Raw genomic sequence first — 22,000 nt, forward strand, 5'->3', positions numbered from 1 at the left:
TACCTCTCAGTGGAAGATCAGAAACAGGGAAATAACTCATGAGACTGACATCATAAAGAGTTTCTTTCTTGAACACAGCCAGGCCTCACAATTTTGTATTTAAAAGGCTGGTTCCATGCAGATTCGTGACTAGTTCCACTGACTATTGCCCTTTCTCTTGTCAATGTTTATTTCGGTTTTATTGAGTCACTTCAATGGGCCTACTTCTGTATTTAAAGTTAAGGAACATGCATAAGTGTTTTCAGGATCTGGGCCCCAAATTTTAATTTAGATTACTATATTCATGAAACAGTTAAAGTATATTCAAAAACAGGATAGCTTACTACATAAAGGAAAAACAGTAATTCTGTGTAGTATATAATAGCCTGTTCCAAGAACAGCTATTGGTCTGCTTTTTCTATCCTAGATGCTCATTCCTCTCTTTTCTATTTTATGTAATAGAATTGTTTAGTCTCTACATGTTACATATTATATTACTTCCGTACACATTCTTTATCACTATTGGGGATTAGAGTGAATTTTTATGTATCAAGGTTAACCTTATTTGGTCAGAAGATAAACCGTAGTTATATGACTTCAATAGGACTGTTCACATCCTTAAAATTTAAGGATATCCATAGGCATTTGCAGGATTGGGGCTCCCCCTCGATTTAGTTGGGTTTCAGCAAATTAGCAACCTCTATAAAATCTCTGAATTTGAGTTCCATCAAGATCACCGAGGCACAGAATGCAGGCCTGTAACAATTTTGATGGTCATTTTTAATTTTAAAACCAACAGAACAGTTAAGCCCAACAGAACAGTTCTCTTAAGTGTGAAATTCTGAATTTGCTCCAGCAGTCATACTTAGCAAAACCAGGTAGAGAGATTATCTGAGACCAGCAGAGTCAGCTGTCACTTTTCATGTGGCTTCCAAAAAAGTTCACATTTTAAAGCTAAGGTAAGATTAATGTTTTTACCATTCACTGTCCAGTACTATAGTATTCCAGAACCTACTCTAGTTCACAGAAGTTTGACATGTCACATTTCATTTTAGCTATTGCAGTACAAGAGAAAGATACAAATTTCCTAAGCAATATTGACAGACAGAGCTTATGAACACCAACCAAAAAGAACAAATGCCTGTAGATTTGTATGACACAATTACAGTACAGTGATTTCAGATATTCTACTTTGGGATACCCTGTAAAATCAAAAATAGGCACTGAGCAAAACCAGACTTAAGGGAGCACTGAGTTCATCAACACAATAATATGCCAGAAATTGAAAATATAGAAAAGACAAAATGTATATCACTTTTCCATTTAATATAAAGTAATAATGGAATATCAGGTGTCCTTCCTCCCATTTTTTCTCCAAATTCTTGATGTTTCTGGCTTATACAAGTAAGATACCAAACTCTGAAGCCCTTATTCATTTTTCTTCTCAACTAAAACTGGGATCAATGGGGACTTTGCCCATGTATGGGCTGAGTTTAAAAAAAAGAAACAAAAAAACCAAACAGAATGAGGATGTCAGGGTTGTTCCCAATATAGTCAAACAGAATAAAGACTAAAGTTGGGTGAAGAGAGCTGTGCTTTTGTTTTGCAAAACTCAATAATACTGGTTGTACACGATCAAGTTTTTATCTGAAATACCAAAACCTTAAGACACTTGAAGGGGATTGGATACGAAGTTCCAGGTCTAGAACATCTCTAATAGGAACCACACGTGAAGTGCTCACCCAGTTTTGCTTGTGCGGTAGATTTCAGTTTAATTTGAGAGAAAAACTGAGGTTTGAGGCCCATATTTTCCAACAGTTAACATATTCCTAGAAAAATTAATACCAATGAAAATTATAAACACACATCAAGGAGTATGGTTGCCTTCCTAGTACATGCAGAAATTTTACACAGACTGACACAGCATTTCAGATTTTACAATTCCACAGCAATTATGATGCCATGCTATCTCCTCTTAAGTACTGAAACTTACCATGTTTATCAGGTGTACCTGGAGCAGTAAATGCTAAGTATTCTATATCACCAACTCAACAGTCATTACTGGCTTCATCAAGCTGGCCCTTTATATTACCTCCACTCATCTCTGCCAGGACTGGCAGTAAAGCCTCTCAAATACATAAAACAAAAATCTTCACAATCAAACATCCCTTTTTCCCCCAGGCATTTCTCCTTGGGTGGGGAGTTTGGCAGTGCTACGCCACAAATGGGAGGCATAGTCAGTTAAATTCAGTCTCATTCTCTCTGGCCTGGGAGAGGTTAGTAGCCAGTCTTCTTTTTACCAGTGTTTCCCTTCCTATGACAAAGAAGGAAGGTTATATGCTGCCCTGATTTATAGAACTTGCCCTGTTTGGCAGAGACATAGTGCTCTGCTCTGCCCTGCCCTACACTGCAAGGCCCCTGATTCCAGGACCTAAAAAGAAAAGTTGTATAGGAATTTTCCAGATACTAGCTAAGACCCGAGTAAAAGATTTTTGTGTGTAGACAGCAGGGAGATTTGGGCTAAAACCCAGGAAAGAGCCCGAAGTATGTCTGCAGTGAAGACATACACACAGCATCTGCCTCTGTCATTCTTTGAGTCTTTATCTGTTGGAGAATGACTGAAATCGGTTAGCTTCCACCTGAAGCTTCCTCGCTGATCTTAAAAGGCCATGATACCTGTTACAAGTCATTTTTAAAGAGAGTCCTCTGTCAGTGGTTACCACATTATGGTATCTGTAATATTAGATCTGGTCACATAATAGAGAAATTTAGTCATGAATTCAATGGGAAAAATGAACAAGACATTATTTGACCACCTACACTAAATACATCATATCATTATATGCTATACATACACAATTTCTGACTACATTCCCACAACACGTGGGCTGTGGGTAAATGGTGGTGGAACAGCATAGTTTGACATACTACAGACTTTTCTAAGACGTGAAATTCTTTACATGGACATGATCCTTGCCAACAATGATCTAACAACAGTCTAAAACTAAATCTAAACAAATAAGAGTTTTGTTAAAGCAATCCTTTAAAATTATCATGTAAACCTACCCTGCTCCATTTTCCCCAGACCTCTAACATACTAGTTTCATCCAATATAGTACTACAGAAAACAGTATAGTGAATGTGGCACACTCTGAAATCTGTGAGGTGACAAAGCTGACAAAGCAGGGAGCACTGAGATGAAATAAAGACATTGACAAACATTATTTACGTGGTATCAAAAGGCCTGACCAAGCTCCATTGAAGTCAATAGAAATCTCTCCATTGACTTCAAGGGTGTTGAATTTTGCTTTTTGTAGGAAATTACCATTGAAGAAAAATGTGTTACAGATGTAGGCTTTCAAATAAAGTATTAAAGGAGGAAACAATACATATCCACTCCTTGTTTTAATAAACATAAATGACTTCCAATGCCAAGGAAGAAAAAGACTGATGAGCGGGTAAAATAAGGGTCTTGAACTGTGAAAGAGACCATTGTATTTATATTCCAGGTTTAGAATGCTGTTTATCAGAAGAAATGTGTTCTGTTTGTACGATATAAGGTGAGGATCTGATTAGCTATTGTGGAGGCAAAATAATCCTTCACCAGCTCAATCAAACAAAAACTATACCACCATCTCCCACCTTCACCTCTTTGAATCCCTACAAATCATATTTCTAAAAATAAGCTTATTTTCAAGGATATTCAATTATTTTCAGTACTTCAGAGTCTCTTGCACAATTTATTATACTAGTATCATTTCCATCAATCTTCATCTCCATGTTTTCAATTTATCTTTCAGTCATCAACTTTCTTGAACTGAAGTTTTCAAACTTTTTATCTGCAGCAATTGTAAACTCACTTGGAATACATCCAATCTTTTACCAATATCCACGGTGTTTTGAAGGTTGTCATGATTTGATGAGCCAGACCTGTGTCTTCTGATAGTGTGAAAATGAAAACATATATGGTCTCAATGCACAGATTACACCAAGTTTACAGTGCAATTTCCAATCTTCCCTGGAATTGTTTCTTTTTTGTTTAGTGTATTTTATGCTACCCATAATGAGTGCGATCCGGATAAAATAATTAAAGACATAACATTCCAGAAATTGTGAAAGTAAATCTCAGAGCGCATTCCTGTATAAGACAGCTCCACTTCATATATTCTAAGGCCTTGATCCAATAAAACACTTAACTCCCATTTACTTTGATAGGATTGAAGCACTTGCTTCAGGAATGAACACACAGAGCCACCCCCACTGTGGCCAATTTATCTTTGTGTACCAACACAAAGCTGATTTACTGGTAACCTGAGGATTCCCTCTGCATATTTCAGTACTTTTATCTGGTTGTAAGATGCCTATGCAACAGCGGAAGTGAATGGGAAGGTAGAAGAAAATGATAAGGGCGAGAAGAATGTACCCTTGGGGAGGTGTTGAGACTAGGAAAAATGGGGGAAGAAAGGTACAGACAACATGGTAAGGTAGAACAGACAAGACAAGTTGTCAGGTGGCAAAGAACAAATGGATAACAAAAGAAAAAGCCATTAACACCAGCACGGAGGGACTAGAAGACTAAGGGCATTGCAAAACAGGAATCTTTTAGTTCACACTTGCAGTGTCCACATAGAAGAGTTACAGCACAGCACTTTGGTGCACACTGCTGTTTGGAACCCTGTAGTCCCAGCTGCGGGGCAGTATAGACATGCCCTAAAAAGTTTTGATGTAGAGAAAGGCAAACTCTGCTATCAGGAGTAGAAGAGGACAGGAAAGGCAGTTTGCTGTGAAGCTGCATTATTGTTGCCATTGCTGCTGTGAGCTCCAGCTGGCGGTTGGGCTTTCAGGGTAGCTGGGAGCTTTTAAATTCCACCCCTGGAACTGCTGGTTGTCACATAGGAGGCCGCTTATGGAGGTGCTCCCAGCATCAATCATCCTGAGGTAGGATCCCAAGGGCTCCAGTTGTGCTTCAGAGGCCAAAAAGGCCCTGTTCTCCCAGCCTCCTCACCCATTGCTGCTGCTGATGGCCCTTTGCTTAGATCTGAAATTAGTGTTCAATTATACATTTATCCAAACTGAACACCTTTCACTAAACTACAAATGAACGTATACAGGAAACCTTCAGCTTAAAAAAAGAGAGAGAATTTAACAGTCTGCAGCTGGCCATAGCTCCTCCCTAGCTGATGGTTGGACTAGCAATTATTCTGAAATGGTAAAAATTAATAGCAAGGAAAAAACTCTCTAAGGTCTCCCTAGGACTTGAAAGTTGCCCTGACATTCTGAAAGATACAAAGAGAACTCTTGCAAACTATTTTCAAAGAATACAACTAATTAGATTCTACACCATGTGCTGTGTTTCAGTGGCCACTGTCCCTGAGTGGTTTAGCTCCTTGTTAGGTGACACAATATTGTAAGTAATCAGAATAAAAGTGAGATTATGAATGTAAACCATCTGCCAGGTGGTTAAGAGCAGCAGTGAGGGCTGGGTTCAATGTATGTAGTGTTCCTCTTTAGCAATATATGAACTGACTCAAGACCCTTCCCAGAAACTTAGGAAAATGAAACAAACCCATTCTGGGTGTCCTTAACAGCCAGAATTTACCCACTTGCAAGCATTCCAAGTCTGTTTACAAACAAGTTGGCAGTAGTACACCTAACTCCCTTCCTACTCACTGGTGAGAATGCTCCAAAGCTGAGAGTTCCATGACTGCACCACTTCAAGCATGCACCAACTCTATTCATGATTTGCCTCAGTGACACATAGTTGTCCAATTTGCAGGTCTATCTCCAGTTCCAAGGAGATGCTTGACCAGTTCCACCTTGAAGAACCACCACTTAACCTAGCTTAATGATTCAGCTTTATTAAGGTTCTGTGTAGGCAAATAAAACTCTATATCTGCACTTGTCTCTTTTCACTAACAGAAGGAGTAGAAAGCTCTTTCTCCTCTGGAGCTTTTGGCTATATTTTTTATAATTGTTTCTATATGTTTTGTTTAGGTTTCTCATTAGGTATCACATATTGATTACACACACAGCAGCAGCATTTCTCCAATCTTTCTCACCAATGCAATGTAACCGAGGTACTGTACTGGCTGGCTGAATGAATATCTCTTGGCATTTCCTGAAACAGCCCTGAAAGAGTGTGGCTCCTCTCAGCTGGTGGAAAGTAACTCTGTGAAGAAGTTCAGTGTAGGGGTATGCTTCCTGCATCAGGAGATAGGGAACTTGTCCTGCTGATGATGTCGAAAACAGGAGCTCTGCCAATAATAAACGGTCGGGGTTCTATTGCTTACTGTGCCTGTGTCATCATTTTGAGGATTTGGCCTGACTAGGCTTATCCTTTAGGAAATAACCATGAGGTCACATAACAGTATTTTAACCCTGACCTGGGATCATAGCTACATAAGAAAGGGGAGGTTCAGTCTCCTTGCCCATTCAGTCCTTCACCTTTTTGATGAGACCATCAAAAGTTAGTGCCATTAGTACCAGCTGTAGGGGTGTTATTTGAGATGTGAAAACTTGTCCACCAGAAACTAGGTTTAGGCTACCATATTTATTTCCACATAGCCAATGAACAGCTGTCAGCTGGTGAGAACTTTTAATCACTACTGTGTTGGGTTGGGTTCCAGAGAAGTGCTGTATGTAGTTTGTATACAAGATTAAATTGATCTGGTTAATTTTCAATCAGGCTGATCGATCAAATGTGCTATAGCAAACACTATTAGCTTAGAGAGACAGTAAACATTATGGTGGCATGCTTTAAATTTAATAATGGCAATAATAATGGAACACATCCTTAGGGGAGCTGAGCATTCTTCACTCTTATTGATAACAGGAGCACCTTTCAAGATTTGGCCCAATAATCCTAATATATGCCAAATAAGGCAAAAATAGTATCATTGCCCATTGATTGTCTGGATCTATTAAACTTTATGTTTTAGGCAATACTTTATTCAGTCTGATGGTAAAGCTTTCTGCAAATAAAAGGAGTAACTCTTTGCTTATTAGTTTTCTAGTCTCCGATGTGTGATTTGCAGTGGTGATGGCTTTAATGACATTTGCTCAATTATCCAGCTGTCTGACATATTTCTAAGGTGCCTATCATCATGGTATCTAAGCACTGACAAGTATATGACAGGAATTACATAAAAGAATAATGTGTTCCATAGTAAAAGGATAATTACCTCTTTTATAGCGTTTTCCTCATAGAATGCAACCACAATTCATTTTAAAAAAGAATACCCTTTTCAATGAAGCAGAGATAAGAGAATTTGTTTTTCCCCAATGAGAAACTTCTATTCAATTATGATAAGATAGATTCTCTTGCCATCTCAGTTCTATAAAACAATTACGAAAACCTCTTTTGATAATTTTTCTTTTAAGTAAACCAAATATTCAATCAAATCATATTCCTCCCCAGAATTTACGTCACTGGCAGACAGTCCCTTTTTGAATACCCCAGATGAATATTATCAAAATAAATGTTCTAACTAGAGCTATCAGACAAGAAGACACCTTCTTGTCAATTGTCTGTAATGGACCACTCTCTTACCACTTCAGAAGTTATTTTTCCTCCCTTGATATCCTGCTGTTAATTGATTTATCTTGTTTGATTGACCTCACACTTCTTAAAGCAACCCCTATCCTATCATGCATTTATACCTGCTCCTGGATTTTTCACTTCATGCATCCAATTAAGTGGGTTCTAGCCCATGAAAGTTTATGCCCAAATAAATTTGTTATTGTCTAAGGTGCCACAAGGACTCCTCATTGTTTTAACTAGAGGTAATATATTGTTCTATCATAGTCCCATTCACTTTAAGACTCATAAAAAACAATACAAAAATCATTGGAATTAGGGTCTCCCAAAAATTAGTTGTCTTCAGCAGAAAAAAGGAAAGGCAAGTATGCATGTTTCAGACTTTATTTATTTACTACATTCCCAGTTCAAAACAATCTTTGACTTTTACTTAGGAATCTTGCTGGACTAAAATGGAACAATCCTCTCCACCTTGGACTAACCCTTACATACTTTATTTGGCAACAAACAAATAATCTTTCTGCACATCTGATAATCTCTCACACATGATTTATTTCTGGAACTGAAATCCTAAATTACTATATATTAGCTATGCTTTCTCTATTTCTCCCATTCCCTCCACTCCAAATATTTTCTTCTTTACATCCAAAAGCCAAGCTAAGGCATTTATGGAAAGACTGAATAATCCTTATTAAGTACACGTCATGTTGATTAACATGTTATTTTTATTTGTATTCCCATAATACCTAGAGACCCTCGTGACAGAACAGTGCTCGGTTGTGCTAGGCACTGCACGCATACATCAACAGAAATGGTCCCTGTCTCAGACAGCCTGCACGTTATAAAAGGTCGTGTAATGTCTTAGCACCAAGTCACAGCTTCACATGATACTGTTCATTCTGTACATTAGATATCCTCACGTTTCCAACAACATACTGCTTCTTTGAGATTAAGCAGAAAAGTTACTTGATTCTGCAAATAGCAATGTCTAGCTCCTTGGGAAAAGTGAGGAGACTTTGGGAACTGTTAGGCCCAGGAAGAAAAGGTGAACCATTAGTAGGAAGCAGCCCAGTGAGAGAGCAGTCAGGCCAGAGGGAGAAGGCCTAGACTGCTGAGCTGAAGGTCCCTGGGCTGGAACCCAGAGAAGTAAACAGGCCTGGATTCCCTACCAGCAACTGGGTGAATGGCACTGAAGCCATGAGCAGGAAGACTCCCTAGGACTACTGAGGAGCAAAATCCACCTGGAAAGGGGAAACATAGATAGTGTCACAGCCAGAGGGCTGAGCCACAAAGAGGACACTGTGGTTCCTGAGGCTGCAAAAGAGGCTGCAGGGGGATGACAGAGACAGAGGAATTGACAGAGTCCCAGAAGGAGGCACCAGCCCAGGGGTGAATGGTGAATCCCATCACATATGGGAATAAGAAATTTTTCCAGTGTATTCATACTGGATTGTGAATGCCTATGAAAATTATCTTTTCAACATTTACAACTGTATCATAGACTAACTGACAATGCATAGTCTTCATATTTTCAGCAGTAGGTCTTAAAGAATAAAAGTGTTTATTCTTGTGTAGGCACATGGATGTCTTAATGTATTATATGCAATTTCAAGGGTGAGTAGTAGCCTTATGAATGGTTTATATGGAAGAAACTTTTCATGCATTAGAAAGATAACATCAGGTATCTGGACTGTGTTGCAGCATCTTTTTCGTATGGATTTAAGCAGTTTTTTGTGCAGTATTTATTTTGTTGCAATATAGCGTGAGATTCAGATCTGATTGAAGTCAGTGGCAAAGTTTTCATTTAAGGAAATGTAGGTTCAGGGCCATACTGAGTACAGGGTATACAACATGCCATAATTTTCATTATTTTTATATGCACCTCAAATATTTCATCTGATATCAAAGGATAAAAGTTACACAAAAAAACTTACCACTTCTTCATGGGAAGCACTTTCTACTTTTATGCCATTAATCTAAAAATGAATATACATAGAAAGTGATTTGTAATATATAAATAATGTAATAAAAATAAACATTAAAATATGCTTAAAACAAGTATGTGTGTGGAATAAATGTACAATTTACTGACCTGTATTAGTGCATCTCCTATAAATAACATTCCTGTTTGGTCAGCTGTGGGGGTTACAAAAGCAGTATGTTAAGTGAAAGACTTAATTAATGACATATATTGCTTCAACACTTGCTTAAGCACACTCTTTGTAACTGTGTAACATTTTAAACTACTTTTCTTGTGAAAATGCCAGTGGCATAACCAATCAGGAATCATCCAGTAAAGCTAAATAGATTGGTACCAATTTTAAGCAAATTAAGGGAGTTACTTTGCATGCACAAAGGATTTATTTAATATGGAACACAAATGTCATTTCTCACTAATGAATGATTTCATTAAGTTATGTGGAAAGTGTGATTCACATTTTTCATTAGTCTTGCTCAGACAGTAAAATAGGAATTCTGGAAGCTACTTAACATCTTATTTATTTATTTATTTTTTGCTTGGAACAAATTTACAGGGACTGGTATAATTAAAGAAGCTGTGCCTAGAATTTAATAAAACTATTTAAGATGAAGTTTGAGTTCGCTCTGTTCAGGAGAACACTACAACATATTATTTCAACCAGTAATTTGCATATTTTCTACATCCTGAAATCAACAGGAATGACACCCTGAAAGGGCACACACAACAACGCTGCTTCAAATGTGAACAGTCACTTTTGGGAGGTGAATTTCACCTACTTCTGATGACATGAGTTTTCAATGTGTATTCAGGGAGCTTACCATGTCATCGAAGATGGTCCACTGTTCATACTTTGACCCTGCAAACACTGATTTGGTTAACCTGAAGCACCCAGATAGTCTCTTTTGAGACTACTCATGTGCTGAAAGTTAAGCACACATGTGGGCCCGAGACTTACAAGATTTTAAAAATATAACACTCAACTTAATATTTTGGGAGATTGAAATGGAGGGAAGGAAGAGTCTGACCACATAGTATTTTTTCAGCTTCTGCCATATTGGATTTGACAATATGAACAATGAAGCTTCCATTCAAAATAGTTCTGAAGACACTGGAGTTACATCAGGATTGAATTTGCTGCCATCACTTTGATTGGATAAAATAAGTACCTTAACTTAATATTTGTTAGTATTTAGGCAACATTTAATTATTTTTCCATTAATCTCTTTTAAATGACAGCTTGTAGATACAATTAATGTAAAGTAAATGCTTTTTTGGGATTCTAACTTACCTTGTATTTAAAAAAGAATAATCATGCTTGCAATCTCTAGTGTAGGTATATATATAAAGTCAGCCTACAGTGAGGGAAATACAAACAAAAGAAACATAGGATACGTCTATGCTGCAGTTGGGAGCATAGGTAGGGTGACCAGACAGCAAATGATAAGTAGGCACACCCAGGTAGGGTGACCAGACAGCAAATGTGAAAAATTGGGAAAGGGGTTGGGGGGTAATAGGAGCCTATATAAGAAAAAGACCCAAAAACTGGGACTGTCCCTATAAAATTGGGACTTCTGGTCACCCTACACCCAGGCTACCTCTAATCATGCTAGCTCACTAAAAATAGCAGTGTTGCTGTGGTGGAATAAGTGGTGACACAGGATAGCCCCTTGTTTATCTACTAATGATCCCAGGAGGGATTGTACTCAGGTGGCTAGCCTGTGCCACCACCCATACCACCACAACAATACTGCTATTTTTAGCAAGTGTGGTCAGTCAAAGCTAGCTTGGATACACCGAAATATTCTGCAAATGCACCTCCTGATTGCCGTGATCAGAAAGGTGAGCATATTATTCCACTGAGTGATCATCAAAATAAGGCACTTAGCAATAACAAGTAAATGTTTAGTTACTCCATAAAAGCCATGCTGTATGCTTGATTGTTGTGCAAACTTGCTAATGACATTGGTGAGAGTTCTGCACTGGATTGAGATCAGTAAATGTCTTACAATTTATACTCCAGTCCATGAGTTTAAATTTAAAATGGAAGATGGCTCTCTCCAGAACGTCACTGGCAGTGATGAACCCGCTTCTAAAGGGCACACCATTTAGATACCCAGACAACAGCCAGTTACAAGTATGTACGAGAAGACAAAATACAGGTTAAATATTTTACTGGATCAAAAAGCAGGTGAATGCATAGTATTGGAAGGCAGAAAGTACTGGAAAATAGGTATATTTTAAACTCAAAGGCATCACCATATCCATTCTTTCACAAGAAGCACTACATCTACAAACACTGTCTTACACAAAAACAACGAGGAGTCCTTGTGGCATCTTAGACACTAACACATTTATTTGGGAATAAGCTTTTGTGGGTTATAACCCACTTCCTCAGATGTATGGAGTGAAAAAAAGTAGGCAGATATAAATATACAGCACATGAAAAGATGGGAGATGCCTTACCAAGTGGGGGATTAGTGCTAATGAGGCAAATTCAATTAGGGTGGATGTAGCCCATTCCCAACATTTGAAAAGAAGGGGTGAATATCAACAGAGGGAAAATTACTTTTCGCAGTGACTCAGCCGGTCCCAGTCTTTATTCAGGCCTAATTTGATGGTGTCAAGTTTGCAAATTAATTAACCCTGAACCAATCCCTGCAACAAACCCCATTGCCAACTCTGTCTGCATCTCTATTCAAGGAACACCTTCATAGGACCTAGTCACATCAGCCACACCATCAGGGGCTCATTCACTGCACATCTACCAATGTGATATATGCCAGCAATGCCCCTCTGCCATGTACATTGGCAAACTGGACAGTCTCTACGCAAAAGAATAAATGGACACAAATCAGACATCAAGAATTGTAACATTCAAAAACCAGTAGGAGAACATTTCAATCTCCATGAACACTCAATAACAGACTTAAAATGGCCATTCTTCTGCCAAAAGAAAAATAATTAAAAAACAGACTTCAACGAGAAACTGCGGAACTGCAATTCATTTGCAAACTTGACACCATCAAATTAGGCCTGAATAAAGACTGGGAGTGGCTAGGTCACTAAAAAAAATAAGTTTCCTCTGTTGATACTCACATTTCTTGTCAACTGCTGGGAATGGGCCTCATCCACCATGATTGAACTGGCATCATTAGCACTACAAAAAGTAAGAGAGTAAAATGGGAAGTCTTGCTATGAAGGAATCACAAGCTATCATATGCCTTTCATTGTGTGAAACACTCACCCCCTCTAAGGGACTGGAAGGGGCAAAGGAATGCTGGACATATTTTCCTTTCCCCACCTTCATCTGCAGAACAAGTCTTGTGCATGGGAAGGGTACCACCAAGAGTATTCTTCACTCTCTGAAGGAATGGAGTAGTAGGTGTGCTACCCCAATAAGCTAGGCAAAGAAGATAAATTCCTTTTCCTGCAGTGGTGCAGTTCCACGCTGTCCCCAATACACATCAGTTCCTATGTGGCTCTCTAGAGTTGCTAGGAAGGGCATGTCTAAAATAAATGACCCATGGCATGGCCACAGCTGGCCCAGGTCAGCTGTTTTATAGAGCCATGCGTGGATACAAATTTATACCCGCGGATGCAGATATCCATGGATACTGATTTATATCCACGGAACCACAGGGTTCTCCCAGGAACTGTAGCGGGAAAAGGATCAGAACGTGGAGCCACTGCTCCCAGAAGCCAGCGCCCCATGCCAGCAGCTCCTCTGATGCGGCTGTACTGCCCACAGCCCTGCCTCCATCCCTTCCATGCAGCTGTCTGCCTCTCCTGTCTGGGGCATGTGCGCCACTTGAACACAATAGCATGACCAGTGGGCAGGGCTGGGCTTCGGGCTGGACATTTGGACTCAGGATGGACCCAAAGCTCTGAGACCCCTTCCAGAGGAATTGATCTGGTAGCCATGGCTCCATCCTGAACCTGAACTGCTCTTTTTAGCCCCACAGTCTGAGCTCTGCAAGCTCAAGTCAGCTGACCTGGGCTCTAAGACTTAGTGCTGCAGGTTTATCGCAGTGTAGACTTACCTATAGTAACAGATGACTGGAGAAAAGAAAATCACAGCCAAATATTCTACTAGAACTTCAAAATCAGAAAAAGACTGAACCTAGGAATTGTCAGTTGTAGGTGTAGCTTTAATCCTTATAAAACATGGACCACTTGAGAGAAAAGCATCTCTAACAATTCAAAAGATAATGGAACAATGAATGTTCAGTATCATACCAGAAAAACTTGATCACTTTTTTCACAGAATCAGTAAATGAAACATTCCTGGACTTCACTAAAGCATGGGGACATAATATTTCATAAAGTTATATCTGAAAAAAAACAGTATTTCAGACTAAATTGAACTGGCCATCAGGAAATTTAGACTTGAAATTAGACAAAGGTTTCTAAACATCAGAGGAGTGAAGTTCTGGAACAGCCTTCCAAAGGGAGCAGTGGGGGCAAAAGACATATCTGGCTTCAAGACTAAGCTTGATAAATTTATGGAGGGGATGGTATGATGGGATAGCCTAATTTTAGCAATTAATTGGTCTTTGACTATTAGTGGTAAATATGCCCAATGGCCTGTCATGGGATGTTAGATGGGGTGGGATCTGAGTTACTGCAGAGAATTCTTTCCTGTGTGTCTGGCATGTGAGTCTTGCCCACATGCTCAGGGTTTAGCTGATCGCCATATTGGGGGTTGGGAAGGAATTTTCCTCCAGGGCAGATTGGCAGAGGCCCTGGGGGGTTTTCACCTTCCTCTGCAGCACGGGGCACAGATCATTTGCTGGAAGATTCTCTGCACCTTGAAGTCTTTAAACCACGATTTGAGGACTTCAATAGCTCAGACATAGGTTTGATACAGGAGTGGGTGGGTGAGATTCTGTGGCCTGCTTTGTGCAGGAGGTCAGCCTAGATGATCATAATGGTCCCTTCTGACCTTAAAAAGTCTATGATTCTATGATTCTAACAATTTCTGAAAGAAAATAAGCACAGAGTAATGATAAGCAGCACTGAATAACATTTTACAGGAATGCTTAGTCGTTGCCTTAGGGATTAGCATTAAACCTGCTCTTGCTCAACATCTTCATTAATTATCTGAAAGAGGAGTAAATAGTATACTAATTACATTAATAGATTATATTAAATTGGGAGGAAAACTTCGGGGTGGCCCAATGTGTTTTAACTAGGAGTAATGGTACAAAATGGAAAGAGTCTATTAGGGCTTGGCCACACTAGAAATTTCAAAGCACTGCCGTGGCAGCGCTTTGAAGTGTGACTGTAGTCAGAGCGGCAGCGCTGGGAGAGACCTCTCCCAGTGCTGCACGTAAACCACATCCTTTACGGGTGTAGCGTGCAGCGCTGATTACACTGACACTTTACAGCGCTGCATCTTGCAGTGCTCAGGCGGGTGTTTTTTCGCACCCCTGAGCGCGAAAGTTGCAGCGCTGTAAAGTGCCAATGTAGCCAAGGCCTTAGACTGAGAAAAACTCTCCCAGGGCAAGGGTCTTCTTCACCTCAGTAAATTAAAAAAAAAACAGACAAAACATTATAGTGTGAAAAACAAGCCTTCCTTAGATAAGGAATTGCCTGAAAGAACTAGCAGTTATTTTCTCTCTGTTTTGTTCGGTTTTTCCCATTTATTAGGACTGTAGATATGGCATTTGTGCTAGTATAAGAGGGTTAGCCATAAGCTGTAGAAGGCCAAATTATCAACAGTGTGAATGCTAAATGTTACAAGCACAGACTTCAGCACACCTGTGCAAATCCTGAGTTTTACCTTCATATTCTACGCACAGACAGAATTAGCATGCATGGACAGGAGTTGATATGTAAGTTAGTGTGCATATTTTCAAAGGTTTTCCACGATACATATTCTCAGCCCACTATTTTATTGTGTTTAAGTGGTATTTTTGGATGTGAATTCTAACCGGCAAACAGAATAGAAGTACTGTTAGGGCATTCATTGAAATGGTAGCATCCAAATCCACTGCATTCTCAACTGAATTTTTAGGAGTATAATATGCAAGCACATTTAGAAACATACAGATCTTTTTTATATGATTGATTGCCATGGGGCTTATGAGTAGAGTACTATCTTTATCCTGAATGGTTAGAAATACTATTGTTGAAGTTTGCTTATTTTAATCCAAAGGGGAGCAATTAACCACCTTTATCTTATATTATATTCAAAGTAGCACTGTATCAGCCAGAACAGTGAAAATTGTGCCTTGCTTATGTACAGTTCCTTAAAGCCAAACTTTATCAGATCATGTTCATTCTCACTCCATTTGTCCTGAGTAAACAAACCCTACAAGTCTTTAATCTCTGTTCCTGGCAACAAGCTTTTCTTGGCTTCTTCTTGTCTCCTATTTACATATGAATCTTTTCTCCTATTCATCATATGATGAAAAGCGGATAACTCACCTCCTAAAATGCACATAAAACATTTCCCATATCATCATTTTAGAGCTTCCAGAAGGAATATTATTAAGTGAAATATGTGAATACATTTTTTTAATTACTGACAATTTTTAATAAACTAAAGAGGAATTAAAATGCCATCTACATAATATGGAACAATTCTCCATCATGGTAAAGTAAAGAAAAATCTGCCATGGCTAGATAAGACCACGTTATCCAGATCTGAATATGTTACTACATGAACAAATACATTTTATATATTTATTTTTGAAATTCCAATCCTGTCATTATTCTTTGAAATATAGTGTGCAATCCTTTCCACAACAGTAGCTGAAGCATATGTGTGTATAAGAATGGGAAAGAAAACGAAGCCAGACTTCTCGTCTCTCAACTAGCCCCAGACCAGGTACCTTGTACTCACAAAATCCCACCCCACTTTTGGGGCACCAACCAAAGCAGCAGGTCTTCCAAATCAGAGGCTGGCTGTGGAGAGAGAGGAGGAAGGAGAAAGCCAGGCCAGGATCACTCAATCACTCCTTGGACCTTGCACATGGTTCTTGTAGCATGTTCTTCCCCTAGGGGTAATGGGCCCTGTGCTGCTGCCGAGTAATTTAGTTAATCCTGTAGTTCAAATAGAATAGGTCTTTTCAGTGGTATTGAAGGTTCAAAGTCAAACCCATCTGATGATGCCTGAGTTTGTTATAGTTTAACACAACAGAATTTTTTTTCACCCATATTTCTTTTTAAAAATCCTAGGAAATTACATTAACCCTACATTAAAAGAAAGTTGCTTTGGTTGCAAAATCAATCATTTGAAAGTTAGGAAAGGGCAGTGCAACTCTAATATCTGTGTTTGAATGATCATACAGTCTTTAAGTACATTATTAAGATAGTATTTTTTCCACAGCATGCTTGTCTATTTAATGCAGAGTTTAACATGTACAAAGACAGAATTAAGGATAAACTGTATCTTGTAAGGTTCCTCTATGCGTGGCATTTCCTAACTTTTAAGTCTTTTTCTTTGCAACCAAAATAACATTATTTTAACATATTTATTATAAGAAAACACAAAAAACACAACTGAGCAGTTTTTGCCTAGCATATTGACTTTAATTATGGATCTGTCTATCATCATGTCTGATGTCAATTTCTTAATTTCTTCTCCCAAAATGTAACAATTCCTTTTGATTTTATAGTGAAACACTGTTAGTACATTTAGCTCATTCACTCTTGTCAATTTTCTCTGGGAAAGGGTGGTTATCTGAGACATAGCTACAAATGATTTTAATATTGTTTAAAGTTGTATTGTAGACAAAGTTTTAAAGACCATGGATATAAACTGTAGAACCTTGAGAAGAAGCCAGAAAAAGGAGATGTGAATGCTGTGTACTAATGGCTAAAAGGCTGTAATTTAAAAAAAAAAAAAAAAAAAAAAGAGAGTTGAAATTTTGTTTTAGAAGGGTAAAAAGGGTTAAATTAAAAAAAAAAAAAAAAAAAAGGAGATTCATAATTTAAGGGAGTTAGAATGGAATGATGATGTGGAAATAGCCTCAAACTAGAAAAAGAAAAAAATAAAATAAAGTACAAAATCTTTTTGAATAAGACTCACACAATTTTAAAAAATGCTCAGGGAAATAATCAAGGCATAATTTCTGTGGAAAACAGATGCAACATTTAGGACAGAATATATAAACAATAGTTTCTGCTCTATTTTAGGGGCTGGAATTCATGACACAAACAAGGTTAATTTCAGCTATGAAAAAATTGTTACGTTATACTTAATTATTAAGTTTGCCTTTGGGAAATTTGATGGAATTTAGTCTGATTACAGAACTTAAAAATTTGTTTTCTGTTCATTTTAATTAGGAATTCACCTGATAGAAACTTATGAAGTAATCTTAAAATTGTTAAATGTAAGAACATTTATTTACATTAAGGTCACATTTACGCATGAAAGATTTTGACAATATAGCTATTCTGGCATTGTTCTCCTAGTATGGATGCATTTTACATCCACAGGCAAAACTGCCTGTATGGCTTATTTCAGCTCCTTGCCCCCAACCCCAGGTGAAACAAGCTATACTGGCAACAGTGCATTGAGTTTTGCAGATATAAAAGTGCCTATACTAGGAGCTTTTATCAGCACAGCGATGTCTGTCAAAAATCACACATAGAGCTATTCAGGTAAAAATTTGAAGGGTAGACCTAGTTTAAAAAAGAGACCCTGGCATTTACTTCAGCATAATAATTACAGTGACAGATATAGTGTATTTTTATAAAATAGTACATATTATAATTAGGAAAACAGGACCTGGGGAATGAAACAAGCAGTTTTAAAAGAAATAAATATATTAACTAAGTATGATTTTCTTGGCAAGAGGAAACCTCAGAGAAGAAACCTTGTCATTTTATTCTAACTATGGTTTATCTATTCTTGCTTACTACCTTTTTCCCCCCACTGTCACCGGTCAAAATGTAGTTTCATAGCTTTTATTTACTGTCCCAAGATTTACTATAGTGCTAAGATGTTCACACATAAACTTATTCAGAGGAGAATTGTATGAATTTGTAATGCTGTGAGCCTTATTTCACACAGTATTGTTGAAATGGAAGGGAGAAAGCAATTTCTACAACACAATAATAAGCTCTGACCTTAGACTAGTATGAAATAAAGCTTATAAACCATATATAAATTCCTAGAGCAAGCCTGTAGAGTAAGTCTTGAGCCAGATTACCTCAGGATGTAATTGCATCAGATTTCACAAACCAAGTAGGATCAGCCCTGCTGAGTACTTGGATGGAAAGCCCTTAAAAATAGACTGAATAGCCAATAATGTTATTGATTCAGCAAGTTGAACTCTTCTCATGATTCAGTACAGAACTGGTGCCCTAGCATGATGTTAGGGGATCGTTATGGGGATGTCTACACTGCAATGAAATACCTGCAGTTGGCCCATGTCACCTGACTGAGGCTTACGGGACTTGGGCTAAGAGGCTGTTTAATTGCAGTGTAAATGTTCAGGCTCAGGCTGGAACCTGAGCTCTGTGACTAGGGTGACCAGACATCCTGATATTTGTCTTATACAGGCAACTATAACCTCTCCCTCTCGCCTATATCCCTCCTCCCCCCAAAAAAGGTCCTGATTTTTCACACCTGCTATCTGGTCACCCTACTTGGGATCCAACCCCCTTGTGGGGTCCCAGGATGACCTGAGCTCCATAAGCCCGAGTAGCTGATGGGTAGCCAGCCATGCGTTTTTAACTGCAGTGTAAACATAGGGTCCTAGGAACATACCCTATGTTCCTAGGACAAACAGTGCCATTGGAAAGAAAATAGATGTAAAGCCAAGTTCCTTACTCCCAGCTACTTGTGGTCATTGAAAATCCTTTCTCTCTTTTTTATAAAGACAGACATGAGAGTCTCAGGATATGTCTATACTGATCCACAGTTCACTCTATGGGGATGTGAATAGCAATGCTCATCAATTTCCCCAGATGGATACCGTGAACTAAAAGATTCTGAGTTTGTATTAGTAGTTTCCTGTTTGAAGAAGATTAAATTAATACAAACTAGGAATCTTTTAGCTCACATCCATGGTGTCTACATGAGGGTGCTTACAGCACTTTGGTGTGCACTTCTATTAACCCCCTCATTGCTCACTGTGGGGCAGTGTAGACAAGCTCTCAGTGTTCTGACCAAATTCCAACTTAAATTCCTGATTTAATTTTGCTTGGAATTCCAAATAGAGGTGATGGTGTTCTTCACTTTCTGTCCTAAAGTATTGTTAACACACACACACACACACAGTCATAAACAGATGGTTAAGGGTTAATGTCTCTTACCTGTGAAGGGTTAAGAAGCTCAGTGAACCTGGCTGACACCTGACCAGAAGAGCAATGGGGGAACAAGATACTTTCAAATATTGGTGGAGGGAAGTCTTTGTTTGTGTTGTTTGTTTTGTTTGTTGTTCACTCTTGGGGCTAAGAGGGACCAGACGTACACCCAGGTGTTTCCAATCTTTCTGAATCAGTCTTTCATGTCTCAAAATTGTAAGTATAGCCAGGAAAGGCGGATTAGTCTTATGTTTGTTTTCTTCTTTAGCACTGTAATGTGTCTTTGGCTGGAAGGATTTTTACCTACTGTTTTGCTGTAAATTTTGAATCTCAGGCTGCGGAGGGAGGGGGGGGAGTCCTCTAGGACTATATGAATCTGATATACCCTGTAAAGGCATTTTCCATTTTCCATCCTGATTTTACAGAGATAATTTTTACCTTTTCTTTCTTTAATTAAAAGCTTTCTTTTTAAGAAACTGATTGATTTTTCCTTGTTTTGGAATCCAAGGGATTGAGTGTAAACTCACCAGGGACTGGTGGGGGGAAAAGGAAGAGAATGGTTAATTCCTCTTTGTTTTAAGATCCAAAGAGTTTGGATCTGTGTAGCTTCCCAAGGCAACCCAGGGAGGGGAAAGTCTGGGTGGGGGGGGAAGGAGGAGGGATGGTTTATTTCTCCTTGTTGTAAGACCCAAGTGGTTTGGGTCTTGGGTTCCCCAGGGAAGGTTTTGGGGGAACAGAAAGTGTGCCAAGCACTATATTTTTGGCTGGTGGCAGCGTACCAAATTTAAGCTAGAATTAAGCTTAAAAGTGATCATCCAGGTCCCCACTTTTTGGACGCTAAAGTTCAAAGATGGGAAAAAACCCTTGATATAGTGAGCAGCGTTGGGATTTCTAGGACCCAAAAGCCAGTAGGATTTTTTTTTTCTCCTTTCTAGCTGCTTGGAAGGCAGCCTGAGGGCAGAGGTGTTACGTTTTTTAACAAGGGTCTTTGTTAAGAGGAGGCGTCATGCTGTGAGCCGGCAGACAGCCAGCAAAAGGCATTTACAAGTGAATTGTTTTCTTTCTTTCTATCTCTCGGGTATAGCTAGTTAGAAAATCTGTGTTAATCATGCAGCCTGAGCTGCACAGGGGTGCGGGCAGCACAAGAAAGCAGAAGAATGAGTGCCAAGAAAGCAGTTAAACAGCAAATGGCTAGGCTGAACACAGAAGAAAAACCCAAAGAGGCTGCCCACAGAAGAGCTATAGAGATGAAACAAAAAGAGCTGGAGATGAAACAAAAAGAGCTGGAGATCCAAAGGGAGGCCCACCAGCAGGCTCTGGAAATAGCAAAGGCTAAGTCAGATGTTCCAGCCAACTCTAACAACCCTTCTCCAGGTACTGTTCCCCATCCCAGAAAATTCCCCACCTACAAGGCAGGTAATGACACTGAGGCCTTCTTAGAAAATTTTGAAAGGGCCTGACTTGGGTACAACATCTTTACAGACCAGTACATGATAGAGCTGAGGCCAAAGCTCAGTGGACCCTTAGCTGAGGTGGAGGCTGAAATGCCTAGGGAAAACATGAACGATTATAAACTTTTTCAAACCAAGGCCAGAATCAGAATGGGGCTAACACTTGAGCATGCTCGTCGGCGGTTCAGAGCCCTAAGGTGGAAACCAGATGTGTCATTCACCCGACACACCTACCACATTGGAAAGAATTGGAATGCCTGGATATCAGGAGCAAATGTTAAATCTCTGGACGAGCTGTCCCTCCTAATGCAAATGGAACAGTTCTTAGAGGGGCTTCCTGAGGAAATAGAAAGGTACATCCTAGATGGGAAGCTCAAAACTGTAACCGAGGCGGGGGAGATTGGCGCCAGATGGGTGGAAGTGCAGAAAAGAAAAAAGCTACCAGCAAGGGGAGCGAATATCACAGGGGGCAAACTGAAAATAAACCCTATCACCGAGGGCAACCCAAGACCCCACCTACAAACCAAAGAAAGCCCCAGACACCCTATTGTCCCACCTCACCAGTCTCCAGCAACCCACTCCGCCCCAGTGACTAGTCAGCTGGGCGATGCTTTATATATAATCAACTGGGACATACAAAGACCCCAAACGAGTACAATTCATTACACCACCATCACACCAAAGATCCCCAGGCCCAGATGCCTCTCAAATAGCCTCGGAGCGAAGGGAAACTTTGAGAGTGGGTGGAAAGAAGGTTATCGCATGGAGAGACACGGGGGCACAAGTGTCAGC

General features: G+C 39.2%; 1 protein-coding gene across 1 annotated transcript in view; it reads right to left on the minus strand.

The window, feature by feature from the left end:
- SNTG2 (syntrophin gamma 2) overlaps positions 1 to 22,000 on the minus strand; it is a 534,493-nt gene that overhangs the window by 211,235 nt on the left and 301,258 nt on the right. Inside the window, exons 5-6 of the mRNA XM_075063695.1 lie at positions 9,609 to 9,652; positions 9,451 to 9,492 (exon numbers count right to left, since the gene is read on the minus strand). Of these exons, the coding sequence (XP_074919796.1) occupies positions 9,451 to 9,492; positions 9,609 to 9,652 (86 nt within the window). The remainder of the gene's footprint in view (positions 1 to 9,450; positions 9,493 to 9,608; positions 9,653 to 22,000) is intronic.

This window comes from Chelonoidis abingdonii, chromosome 3, assembly GCF_003597395.2.
Source record: "Chelonoidis abingdonii isolate Lonesome George chromosome 3, CheloAbing_2.0, whole genome shotgun sequence".
Lineage (NCBI taxonomy): Eukaryota > Metazoa > Chordata > Testudines > Testudinidae > Chelonoidis > Chelonoidis abingdonii.